Here is a 13,385-nt window from a genome sequence, read left to right as displayed (position 1 = left end):
TGAGTCTTAAATTGTGACGTTATCTATGAAAAGGGACCTTATTGTCGATGGCGCTTACGCCATTATTAACGATGCTCCGATATAAATACAATGCCGCGCGACGTTGTGCGGCGTAAGCACCATCGACAATAAGGTCCCTTTTCATAGAGAATGTCCCAATTATGTAAAATTGTACCAGTATCACTTAGAAAAATAATCAATATAATTTGGGAAATATATTCTCTGCCTTATAAAGGCTTAAAAAAACACATATTTACCAAATTAAGGATGACTCACGTTGGACCGGGCCGTGTACGGGCGGGAGCTTCCGGCGCTTCGTTTTCTATGAAAAGCAACACGTGATCACAGCTGTCATTGGCATAGAAAAGTAAACGCCGCAAGCTCCGGCCCGGTCTAATCGGATCCTGTATTTAAATAAAATAATTAGATTCGTTCACTAAGTTACAATAACGTCGGGTGAGAATACGTTTGTGCCATACGCCACTTACATTGGTTTACAGGAGAGCGATAGAAGCAAAAAAAAATTCTCGAAAAGTTTTACATTAGGGAAATATTGAACTTATTTATCATTTAGGCACATATGTTTACTATTTATAGAACTGTACAAATATTGTGAATATACCTAGTGGTAAATCATGAAATATAGTTATTTGTACAACAAGAGATCAAAGTTTGATATTTCTTCGAGTGCTTATTTTGAGTCCCGTGCAAGCGAAAGATTCTATAATAGATTCACGAGCGTAGCGAGTGAATCTAATTTAGAATCTTGAGCGTAGTAAGGGACTCAAAAGCGCACGAGATGTAAATAACTTTGATCTCGTGTAGTACACAACATTTTTCACCTCAGCAGTAAGAACATATTAGAGAACCCGAAAAATGTATTCCTTCTTCATCACTTACCTCTATTCACTCATGTTTTCTTAAGATATACCAACAATTAAATTTTCACCTCAGCAGCTCGAACAAGGGTACTTTGCTACTTAAAAACAGTGAGCAAAATCGCATTTTCCTCACTGAGTGAGCAAAATCGCATTTTGCTCATTTTGTCCCACTCAGTGAGCAAAATGCGATTTTGCTCACTGTTTTTAAGTAGCAAAGTACCCTTGTTCGAGCTGCTGAGGTGAAAATAGTTATTTGTACAACAAGTGATCAAAGTTTGATATTTCTTCGAGTGCTTATTTTGAGTCCCGTGCAAGCGAAAGATTCTATAATACTACTCTCTCGCTACGCTCGTGAATCTAATTTAGAATCTTGAGCGTAGTAAGGGACTCAAAAGCGCACGAGATGTAAATAACTTTGATCTCGTGTAGTACACAACATTTTTCACCTCAGCGCAGTGAGAACATACCTATTAGACAACTTGAAAAATGTAATCCTTCTTCATCACTTAATACCTACACTCATGTTTTCTTAAGATATACAAACAATTAAGTTTAATTACCGCAATGGAACACAAAAACAAAACGTAATAATAAATTCCATTAAAATAATATAGAAATAACAAACATTACTGACACTTCAAACTTTTTTGTAAAAAAAAATCTTTGTAAGATACGGTCCGAATTGCGGATACGTACTATTTGTCAACTATGTTAGAAATTCTTAAAAGTAAAATAATTATTTTTGCGTGATGATCTGTGTATTTTTTGAGTTCATTATTTTAATTATACAATAAAATACTTAAAATATAGTATTTTATCAGTTTTTATCAAATCTTAAACTTTATTTTTATTTATTAATTATTAAGAATTCATACTCGTACGTGGTTTGGAACGATGCGGTCTGAAGTTTTTCGGGGGTCTATTATAAACCGTGAATATACTGTTGAATGTCGTTTTAACTTTTTTTTGTCTGTTTCTTTTTGCTAACAGTGTGAAAGGGACAGAGATAATAGAACCCAAGTATTTCGAACTTTTATTAGACCCCGCATGTTGAAATGACATTTGACAATAAAGGTCACTTGAATGTCATTTTGTCTCACTCAGTGAGCAAAATCGCATTTTGCTCACTGTTTTTAAGAATCAAAGTACCCTTGTTCGAGCTGCTGAGGTGAAAAAGTATTTTTATTATTGCCATATCCGTTATTGATGAGTAAATGTTAAACGTACAATGTATGATATGACACAAAAGTTGTGGATATGTCACACTTTTGTGATAATTTTCCGTTAATTAGGTGTACTTTTTTTAAAGTAAATGTTTTTTTGTAAAACCGATTAGTGTCAATTATAGCATATTTTTTGTTACTCTAGAAATCATTAAAATAGTAGTTTATGCAACAGTGATATAATAAGGGTTCTTAAAATTCAAGGGTCGAAGTTACAAAACGAGACGTAGTCGAGTTTTGTAAAAAAAGACCCGAGAATTTTAAGAACCAATTATGAGCTGTTGCATACATTACTTTTTCTATGACAGCTGCAGCAAAAAAAAAAAAAAAAAAAAGAGTTATTATTAAAAAAAAAGAGATTATTAAAAAAAAAGAGTTATTATTAAAAAAAAAGAGTTATTATTAAAAAAAAAGAGTTATTATTTAAAAAAAATTGAGTTATTATTTAAAAAAAATTGAGTTATTATTTAAAAAAAAAAAAGAGTTATTATTGTAAATGAAAACATACCTCTTTCAATCAAGATGATCGGAACTTGTATCTTTAAAAAAAATAAAGCAGTTGTATTATACTCATAAGATGACTGCTAGCAGTCATCTTATGAGCCTATAGACAAAGCATTCAAATGACATTGCTTTAGATATCACTGTCAGTCATTTAATTGACACATTTAAGTGCTGGAGTAGAAAAAACTATTTTTTCTACTTGTCGACTGCAATGCTTGAATTAAGAATTCGCATATCAAAGTGAAATCGCATACTTTTTTCACTATGGGACCCCAACTCAACTATAATATTCAGCTCTCCATTATATAACGATTGTATAAAATACTATTGCCCAAAAATGGATATGGCACAAACGTATTCTCAACCGGCGATAAGTAAGTAAGTATATGTTTTTTGTTTCAGTGGCAGTGGTGGTTGCGTTCTTCATGTGTGGCGCTCCGTACCACTACCAACGCCTAACTACAATATACAGTCAATCGGTAGGTACTACTCGTACAGTCTGATATATCCCACCAGTCATGTACTGATAAATACGAAATAATTTGCCAGTTGAAAATTATGCTCAAATAGTTATTTACGATACAAGTGCGGAAAAGAGAAAATTCGAAACGAGTGGCGATAAATTAAAACACGAAGGAAGTGTTTTAAATCGACACGAGTTGCGAATCACCTATTCGCACGTGTATCGTACAACGTTTTACAGTACACTTTAAACTTTTGACATACACACGAAAACGCACTAGTGCGGGAAAATAGGGTCATATGTACTGTAATAGTTATTTTCGTTACAAGTGCGAAAAAGAGGAAATTCGAAACGAGTGGCGATAAATTAAAACACGACCGAAGGGAGTGTTTTAAATCGACACGAGTTGCGAATTACCTATTCGCACGTGTATCGAACAACGTTTTACAGTACATATGGCACTTTAAAGTTTCGACATACGCACGAAAAGTGCTATTTTACGCACTAGTGCGGAAAAGTAGCCCCATATGTACTGTAAAATAATTTTATTCCAAAACTTTCTGATATATTTCATTCGAAAATTCAGGCAAGTTAATATTTGAATTAAGAAGAGTTTTTTTACATAATACATAAAACTTTGAATACATTCCTCTTCTTCTCAAAACTTACATATTTCACCGCTCAACGCTAACGACTGCCCGTTGTAACCTTTAAGGACGACTCACGTTATAACGGTCCGGGTCCGGGCCGAGGCATCCGACACTTCATTTTCTATTGAAAGTATCACATGATCACCGATCAACTGTCATAGAAAATGAAGTGATCGACGTCTCGTGCCGGACACGGGCTGTTCTAGCGTGAGTCTTCCTGTGTTTAACCTAGCTTATTTATATCAGCTGTTCTTATTTGAGGTGTGCCATAAAAAGTATTGTATTGTATTGTACTGTATTGTATTGTAAACAGGATGAGTACCAGGAGTACCACAGGAAGGTGTTCGTGCTCACGGCGCTGTTTTATTATTTGTCGGCCACAATCAATCCCGTTCTCTACAATGTTATGAGCAAAAGGTAAGCAGTTTTCGCCCTGTTTATGTATTTTTTCCTAGAATTTTTGCTGTTTTCGTAACTCAGAGGAAAATGTTGTAGGACATACGGCGAAATTACGCTTATTTTGTAGATAATATGGAACTCTATCTATATCCACCAAATTTTATTGAATTTTGACGAAATAAGAAAATCGACAACAAATATAATTACTTGTAAGTGATCCAGTGATCCCGTAAGTGGTTGGTGAACAACATTTTGTACGGAGCACTAAAAATAGCCTACCTGCGTCATAACTCATAGCCATAGCTGACAGCATAGTTTTCTCGATATGTACCGAAAATACTGCGGCATAGATTATCGGCGCGATTCGGTAAATGAATGAGATTCACTAGATATGAAATAGTAAATGACGTTCCACGGCAAAAGGTACCATTGCCCCGGTCGAATATTGAAGCGGCGTTAATAATAGCGTAAGCCCCAGCCGCCATAAGGTACCTTTAGCCGTGGAACGTCACATATCTTTACTATTTCATATCTAGTAAATCACTAATTTATTTCCCGAATCGCGCCGTATGCATAAGTATTGACTGGGTTAAATTACTGAGTGTAATATTTATACAACGGCGATACCCGCTACAGTCGCCATCAATATCGGAGCGGCCAAGGTGTTCACAAATATCTGAACAAAGCCATTATCAAGATGTGTTTAAAACTTTTTGGAAATTTACTCCGGAAGCCGATGGCGCCTATACATTCCGCTTTATCGGCCTTGGATTTAAACACTGCCCTTAAATCTCCTTATCAATATTTAACCGAGAAAAACAGAAACAAAGGCCACTGCGCCAGCCTCTTGTAAAATTCAAGAGAATTCGAACCGGTAAATCAGCAACTTATTTTATATTTAATAATTCACAACTGCGGAGATTCATCGTCTCGGAATACTCCAGTATATTTACTCGATTATTATTATCTTTTACAAACTCTAAATGGAGAAATTTCGCATTCATACCTACTTTATCAAAATCTTATATTCACTGTAATTATTAAACAAAAAAATAAATATATATATAGGACATTCTTACACAGATTGACTAAGTCCCATGTAAGCTCAAGAAAGTTTGTGTTGTGGGTACTCAGACAACGATATAATATACAAATACATAAATACATAGAACAAAACTTAAGACTCAGGAACAAATATCTGTGCTCATCACACTAATAAACTCCCTTACCGGGATTCGAACCCAGGACCGCGGCTTTACAGGCAGGGTCACTACCCACAAGGCCAGACAAGTCGTCATTATTGTGCTAGTTGAAATTGTTTCATTATTACACTATACTTATGTGCCCGATAAAAATCTTGAGTGGTTCTTTCTAATGCTAAAAGAAAGAAGAATAGTACTAAGTAGTTAATTTATTTTGACTTGCTGCCTTTATTAGTTTCTAATAAAATGTATTAAGTACTTCAAGTAAAAGTATAAAGCACAAAGAAAAAAATTGTTTGTTCCAAAAACTCCAAATTAAATTGACTCCCAGTGGAAATTCATTTACCTCCGACCTTCACCTAACGTTTTATATTACAGGTATCGAAAAGCATTTAAGGAGGTCATTAGCAAGGCAAGAAGACAACAAAATGTTCCAATGACGACCGTAGCCAAGGTGACCAGCAAGAAATATAATACGACTATCGCAGATTCTTATACCGCAGCTTGATGTTCACTTGACTTGATTTTATATAATATACTAGCGACCCGCCCCGGCTTCGCACGGGTTAACAAAGTGTAGTGAAGTGACCTAGCAGACTTAAAAGTATACCATGTATACTCATATTCAAGTTTGCACCTAACTATTTCTAAGACTATGAAAGTAACAACAGAGAATTATAAAAACGAGAAAGGCTATCTGAACTAAAATAGAATACCGTAAAATGGGGTGAGTAGGGTCAAAACTGACATTAAAACCTCGATAACTTTTTATTTTTACATATGCAAACTGAATGGTGTATATAATAAGTGTTCCGGACGTTTTTGTATTTTAGTTTTTATTTTATTTTGGGTAGTTCCATTTCATAACTTTGACGACAAACAGGAAAACCCACCTCACCCCGTAGTCCCTCGTATTTGGGGTGAGTTGGGTTTTCATACAAAGGTAATTTTGGAAGATTGATGGATCGATTTTTTATTATTATGAGTATTACTATAGCTCCATTTTAAATTGGAATACATTATTTTTGTAGCAGTAGCCTTAAAATCCAATCTCACCCCCCTTTCATCCCTTCTCTCCCCATTCATAACCCAACTCTCACCGCGAAACCTACTCACCCCATTTTACGGTACCTATCTTTAGATTAAATTTTAGGTTAATGTGACCCACTCTCTTGACCCATTGCGTTAGTATTTAGGTATATTCATTTTTGATTCTTTAGAATTTTTACTAGACTTAATTATATCGACCGGGATATGAGCCGTGATTACCTTTGTGTTGTTTTCGAGCTCCCGATATTTCGACGCAGTTACATGCATCTTGTTCAACCGGGTTCATATCCCGGTCGATATAAGTCTAGTATAAGTAATTATATATTAATGAATATTGTTTTCACTGTCATACTATAAAATATTAGAACTTTTAATATATCATTTGTATGAAGGATATTAAAGTTCCTGTTATTTAAAGTCCACGTTATGTTACTACTAGATAACTACCTACTTTGATAATAAATAACCGTTATACAACTTTGCCAAAGTTAAGACTATTAGCATTAACTACATACTCGTACATAACATTGACATAACATATTTACATTGGTAAATGCGTGTCGTATTACAAAGTTTACCTACTTATTACAAATGGCTGGGTAGTTCGAGGACTGAGAGGTACCTACTTCTCGGAGTTGAAGACAAACAAACATTAAGCTTCATTGAACACGATTCGATCGTATTTATTTTGGCAATCCTTATACTACTTATCAACTACCTACATATGTCTGAAAATATTTGGGTCAAACAGAAAACTGTGTTCACGTCTTTCCTGTAGACATACACAAGAGTTATGGGCTATAAAGGTTAATTTTCTTATTTAACCCTTATCCACATGTAAAGGTCCTCCTTTTATTCAGAGAACTATGATAAAATCATTACTTACATGCCCACAAGCTGTTAACTATTATTGCCCACAGGAGAGAAAAATGTACAGTTCGCGCGAACACACTAGTTTTCTCTCCTGTGGGCGATAGTTAACAGCTTGTGGGCATGTAAGTAATGATTTTATCATAGTTCTCTAAATAAAAGGAGGATCTTTACACGTGGATAAGGGTTAAATAAGAAAATTAACCTTTATAGCCCTTAACTCTTGTGTATGTCTACAGGAAAGACGTGAACACAGTTTTCTGTTTGACCCATTTATTTAAAAGAGGTCAAAGTTGTTGTTTAATGCCTCGTGCTAATATTGATATCCGCGATTCGAGCAAGCGAAAGATTCCAAAATTGAACCACAAGGGTAGCGACTGGTTCGAAAAGTAGAATGTTGAGGCATGCATCTGCATCTGCCTAGCTTAGCGAGATTTTTATTAGACAGAAAAGAGACGTATCAAAGGAGGTATTAAAGCCTATCTCACTAAAGGATGACTCACGGTAGACCGGGACGGGGCCTACGGCGCTTCGTTTTCTATGGAAAGCACCACGTGAAAATGACATGTCGGACGCCTCGGCCCAGGCCAGGTCCGGTCTAGCGGGAGTCATCCATAACCTTTTGGACGCCAATGACCGATATATCCGCACCGTAGGTTGAACGCCAAAGACCGATTAATCGGTCACATATCACAAAACAACATAGACCTACGTACATATGCATAAAGTTCAATTTCAGTTTTGATACTTCGGTGACGTGTCAGCGTGACAGCTTTTGTGTTTGACACGGCGTCGAAAAGGTTAAAAGCTTTTAATTCTTAAAATTCGAAATATGTAGTTCAATAACAACGGACTATGTGGTATTTGCCCATAATATTAATCAAACCAATTAGCCCAGACAAGAAATCTATTTGAGGAAAATCTTTTTTTTTTGTTATCCATGTCTCTATAGTTTTAGGTATTTATTTGAACTGTAAATGTAGGTACTCAAATAAGGAAATCAAATAAGGTTTAATTAATAAAACACCATGTTTGGCTTAATGCAAATTATATTTAAAAAATAACATGTCATAATGTAATACCATTTGTACTCAATAAACTTTTTAATTAGATCAGAAATTATTGTTATAAAAAATTCAAGAAACTTATGATTACAAACAATAAATTAAAACATGTAAGTATACGTGCGATATTCAGAAAAGTTTTAACATTATTTTCGTATTTCTAAACAATATAACATAATATAAAAATCATATCATAAAAAGCGTTGCATACCTAAACGTTATTACAAGTACGAGTACACTCCACTGAAATTATTGCTTAGTTGCAAAATATTACAGATTTTCCTTTTAATATAAATGTATATCAAGCATAGGTATCTAAATATTCGCCGTTTTGAATTTGATACAAAGAAAAAAAAACAGAAAAACACGTCTGCAGCTGTATCTAATTGCTACCACTCCTTTATACACAGTGTTGCCTGTAACACGAGCAAATAATTAAAACATAATTATATTATACTCCACAAACTATAAAACTTTTGCTAAACAACATTTAAAAATTATGAATCCATTAAGCTTCCTCTTTTTCATACAAAATAAATATTGCCTTCAATGTACGCTGACATCAGTGTGTTTGACGTTGCTTGTCACGCTTTAAACATAACAAAATTTGCAATACATTGCGTCTTAGAATAAACTTTAAAGTGTAATAAAAATCAAAACATACTTATTATGTTGATCAGTTTAACGAGTACATATACTTTAATTTATTGCTCCTGTTACAGTAAACACCCTGTATGTACCTAGACGTAAGTAATATTTTTTGTGAAACACAGGTTATATACAGATGAAGATGACAGTGAGTTGATACAGTACTCTGTGATCTACCATGTAGGTGTACAAATATTTAGTCTTATAGCTAACTTATTTTCTAGATAGCTTGGAACCAACAAGGTCGTGGTAGGTAATTAGAAATATTTTTTTTTGGTAACCGATAAATTATACGCTGTTTGAGACGTTAAATGTATCCCTTAGTTAAACATATACTCGTATTATGTTAAAGGTCGTCTACAAATTATGTCACTATGCATCACAGAACAACCACTACAAGCGGCGGTATAGCACGGTCGCATTTTTATCGCTTTTCACCATGCCTGTCACGTTCTATCAAGTATTTAAGTGCGAAAGTGACGGGCATAGTGACAGGCGATAAAAATGGAACCATGCTGCGCCCGCAAGGTTTTCTCTGCTGCGTATCAACACGCTACACGAGAGCTCAGCGCTGCTTTCGCTGTGAATTCAGCCTCAATTCGAGAACAATTTCATACAGAAAACTGACTATTATAAGCATAAAATAACCAATACTCGTATAAGCGAAATGCATAAACAAAGTTTTCTTTAATCATACCTTCTTATTTGTCCACTTTTACATAGGTTTTAAATACCTGACCAGCTAATCCAGCTATCATGGTCGCATTTTTATCACCTGTCATGCTATGCGTCACTTTCGCACTTACATATTTGTTAGAACGTGACAGTCATGGTGACAAATGATAAAGAGCCGGCCATCTTAGCCCTACTGGTGGTCTAGCATGAGTTGCTTTCTAGCGCGCGACTCCATACATCTTGCGCGACTTCAAGTATGGAGTCGCTCGCGAGAACGCAACTCATGCTAGACCGCCTGGTCTACACAAAATGAAAATCAATTTGAAAATACGATGAAGAATAGTGCGTTGTGTAACATGAGGTCTATATACTCGTAATTCCCGAGTTTACAATATTCTTACCCCCGGAGTAACACACAATGTTTTTCATCACACTTGCGAAGAAAAAACTAAATTTTAAGCGAAATAATTACTAAATACGATAACATCTCAAACATTCGTCCTAGTCCATAGTTATTGCCATTTCTTGACAGGTTATAGGGAGAGTTATAGCTTTTTTTCACAATTTATAACTCCCGTGGGAACAATTTTGGGCTTTTCCCTTCAGTACACTTGCATGAAATAAGATCTTTTTCGAGCAAGTGTGTTAAAAAATGAAAAATAAAAACATACATATTAGCTCATCGAATAGAGGTACTATTCGATGTTTTTCCGATTTTAAAGATTAAAGCTGGAAACAAATTATCGGACGCGGCTGACGGACGCGGCTCACAGCCGTATGTCCATTGTCCACCACCATGTCCGTTACCATGTCATTTACACTGCTCGTTCTGTTAGGCCCTGCATTTAGGAATAGTGCAGTGTACGTAAGTAAATAAAAAAACAGGTAAATTGTCTTTAAATGAATGAGTGGTTACAATTTTCCTCCTTCGGACATGATGCTATGTCTAGCTCAGCCATATGTTAAAAAGGTGCTGATAGACTTAAGCATTCAATAGTAATTAGCATTCTCGCGAAGTGAATGTACTAGCAAACCGAATCTGCTTAAAAACGGCAAATGCTCAATGTTCTGCTCGAGTGAATGGCCAGGTCTATAAGCACCTTAATAAGCGGCGCCCTATTTATTCCGGAAACTGTGGCCCCAGAGAACGCGTCGGTGTATTTACTTTTGTTAAGCCGGATCCAGACGGGTATAACGTGTAATGTGAGATTACGTCTAATATAGCGTTAACGTGTGGACGGCACTGCGAGCGCCTTTGTGTTCACGAGAAAAACCGACAGCCGATGGATCGGCGACGAGCGCTAACGCTCGTCTAAATGCAATGCGTTGCATCTAAATGCAATGCTCGTAGCGGCGTCCACACGCAGAATTCCTGTTACATTAAGTACACGATGGATTATATTAGATACCTACATGTTACACCCGTCTGGAACTGTCTTTAGTCTGGCCGGCAAACAGGCGGATATTCGAAAAATGTAGGCGCCGAAAGTTAATCGATTAAGGTCATATGGGGCAAGAGATACATACCCCATCTAACTTTAGGTACTTAGGTACTCATTTTATTTCCTTGTGAATTATGATACACCTCTATCCTTGCACTAAAGCGATTAAAGCAACGCTTAGTTTTTGTGCCGCGAAAAATAATCACCTTATTTCTTAATTTTAGCAATACATCATTATTGTGTTGACTTTTCTGTATATGATACCTTAAGTTTAGTAAACCTAAGACAACAAGTAAGTTAGAAACGTAGACAGTAAATGAAGAAAACGTGAATATGTAATATTATACGAATGATATATTATAATATAATAAACATTTATTTCAGACAGAGCCCATACAATTTTGTTAGTGAAACTTAAAACTAATTATTAATTTATTAACTAGCACAAAATTTAAAATTTAAAACAATAAATGAAAAATGTATATAAGTATACATTTTAAAACAATTTAAAACAATAAATAAAAATATAAGGTACATACCGTCAGCAGTGTTTGACAACATGCATGGACGTCCACCGGGCTAACATAGGGTTGTCCCAGCGGTTAGCAAACACGCTCAGAATGCGGTTGGGATTATAGGTAAGTACCAACTTATCGACTCCGCGACTCGTTGCATACACACTCGTAAGGAAATAGGGTCAATGTGGAGAAGATCGGCATAAATAACCTTTATTTCTGGGAAGACCGTCATATAACTCTAGTAGGTATTTGTATAGATAGGTACATAGCTCAACGAAACACACAGTCAGAGCTTCGGCTCCCCATTCCAGGGGCCCCATTTCTCAAACGGTATTAGTCTAATATAATTAGTGTGTTGCCGTGGTAACCCATACGACTTGACAGTTCGTGGACTAATAATATTAGCCTAATACCGTTCGAGAAAAGGGCCCCAGTACTAGAACTATGGTCCACAAATTCAAATTTTGTACTTCATTACCTAATTAAGTCTCAATTACAATGTTCTTTGTGCTTCTGTCTGTTTTTTTTTTTCATTTATAAACATATCTTGCCATAAAACTACGACATTCACAATAAATAATTGTCACACCTAAGATATGGCCATAGTTGTGAGCTTTTGGACTAAAGTTTAACGGTGGTTTAACGGTACCTAACTAAAAATATTAAGGTACATTAAAAAGTATTTGAATGTGAAATTATGGAGAAAATTTGCAAGGAACCTTTAAAACTACGTCATACTTAAATACTTAATGCTTGTATAGTTTACCTATGTAACCTATGTTACTTAAACTAACTTATACCTAGACTAGTTGGCGAGTGCGTTAGTCAGCATGATTATTTCTTCCTAAATCTAATTAGCAGTTTTAGACTGACAATGAGGATATAAACGCGCACGGCGCCAAGTTTAACGAAGATGGCGCTGCAATCGAAAAAAAAGTTGTCGTTAGATCTGCCAAATCCAAAGAAACAAACCACGCACTGTACTTACAGACTTTTGGGTTCCTCACGGTTGAGATTGATGGAACCATTGGAGTTTTGACTTTTTTTAAGCCTCTTTCAGTGACTGATATCAAATAGACACCTACGGCCCATTTCTCGAACGGTATTAGTCTAATTATTATTAGTGTGTTGCCATGGTAACCGATACGATTTGAGAGTTCGTGTACTAATCATATTAGTCTAATACTGTTTGAGAAATGGGCGTCTACTTTGCCAAGTCTTAAGTAGAGTCGGACCAAGGCAACTCTGCATGGCATTTGGAATGACGAAATGTGGCAATGTCATAATTGGTGTCAAATTTTTGTGAAAATATGACGTTTATCATGATACTTCCTCACTTTGTTCTGTTTAAGTCGCTGCAAAACATTCGCACTGTAGGTATATAGTTATTTATGTCACTGGAGTAAAAAATTAATATTGAAAACGTTAGGTACCTACTTACCAGAGGCTAAAGAATTCTGCTGAAGAGTCTGCTAATGATTTAACCTATGACCTAACCTAACCTTCAGTTATTTATATTCGGCAAATATTCTGTAGGTACATTTTTATAAACAACAGCCCCTTGCTCTAGATTAAACACTAATTGTACTTTAAACGCGTTTTTATCAACTTAAGGTGCAGTGGTTCAGCGTTTTGAAATAATTAATAACTATTAGGTTAACTTTAATTACTTACTTGCTAAACTAACAATTTTTTTGCCTGTTTCATAATCATCATTTTTATACATAGTATATCTATAGGTAATACAAAATAACTCCTTTATTTGATTCTTAGCCCTAAAAATAAAGAACAGCATT

General features: G+C 35.4%; 1 protein-coding gene across 1 annotated transcript; it reads left to right on the top strand.

The window, feature by feature from the left end:
- The first annotated feature begins 3,000 nt into the window (after positions 1-3,000).
- On the top strand, positions 3,001-5,830 carry LOC134654828 (neuropeptides capa receptor-like). Its single transcript, XM_063510299.1, has 3 exons — positions 3,001-3,087; positions 4,035-4,138; positions 5,701-5,830. Exons 1-3 carry the CDS (start codon positions 3,034-3,036, stop codon positions 5,828-5,830), a joined length of 288 nt encoding a protein of 95 aa, XP_063366369.1. The 5' UTR covers positions 3,001-3,033.
- The last annotated feature ends 7,555 nt before the right edge of the window (positions 5,831-13,385 follow it).

This window comes from Cydia amplana, chromosome 15, assembly GCF_948474715.1.
Source record: "Cydia amplana chromosome 15, ilCydAmpl1.1, whole genome shotgun sequence".
Classification (NCBI taxonomy): domain Eukaryota; kingdom Metazoa; phylum Arthropoda; class Insecta; order Lepidoptera; family Tortricidae; genus Cydia; species Cydia amplana.
The sequence above is the reverse complement of the archived record's forward strand: the minus strand, read 5'-3'. Positions and strand labels throughout refer to the sequence as shown.

Bases quoted from the DNA above. Each gene is read 5' to 3' on its own strand.
- LOC134654828 (XM_063510299.1), top strand. From the start codon at position 3,034: ATGTGTGGCGCTCCGTACCACTACCAACGCCTAACTACAATATACAGT. The intron at 3,088-4,034 runs GTAGGTACTACT...TATTGTAAACAG, and splicing joins CTACAATATACAGTCAATCG to GATGAGTACCAGGAGTACCA. The intron at 4,139-5,700 runs GTAAGCAGTTTT...TTTATATTACAG, and splicing joins TACAATGTTATGAGCAAAAG to GTATCGAAAAGCATTTAAGG.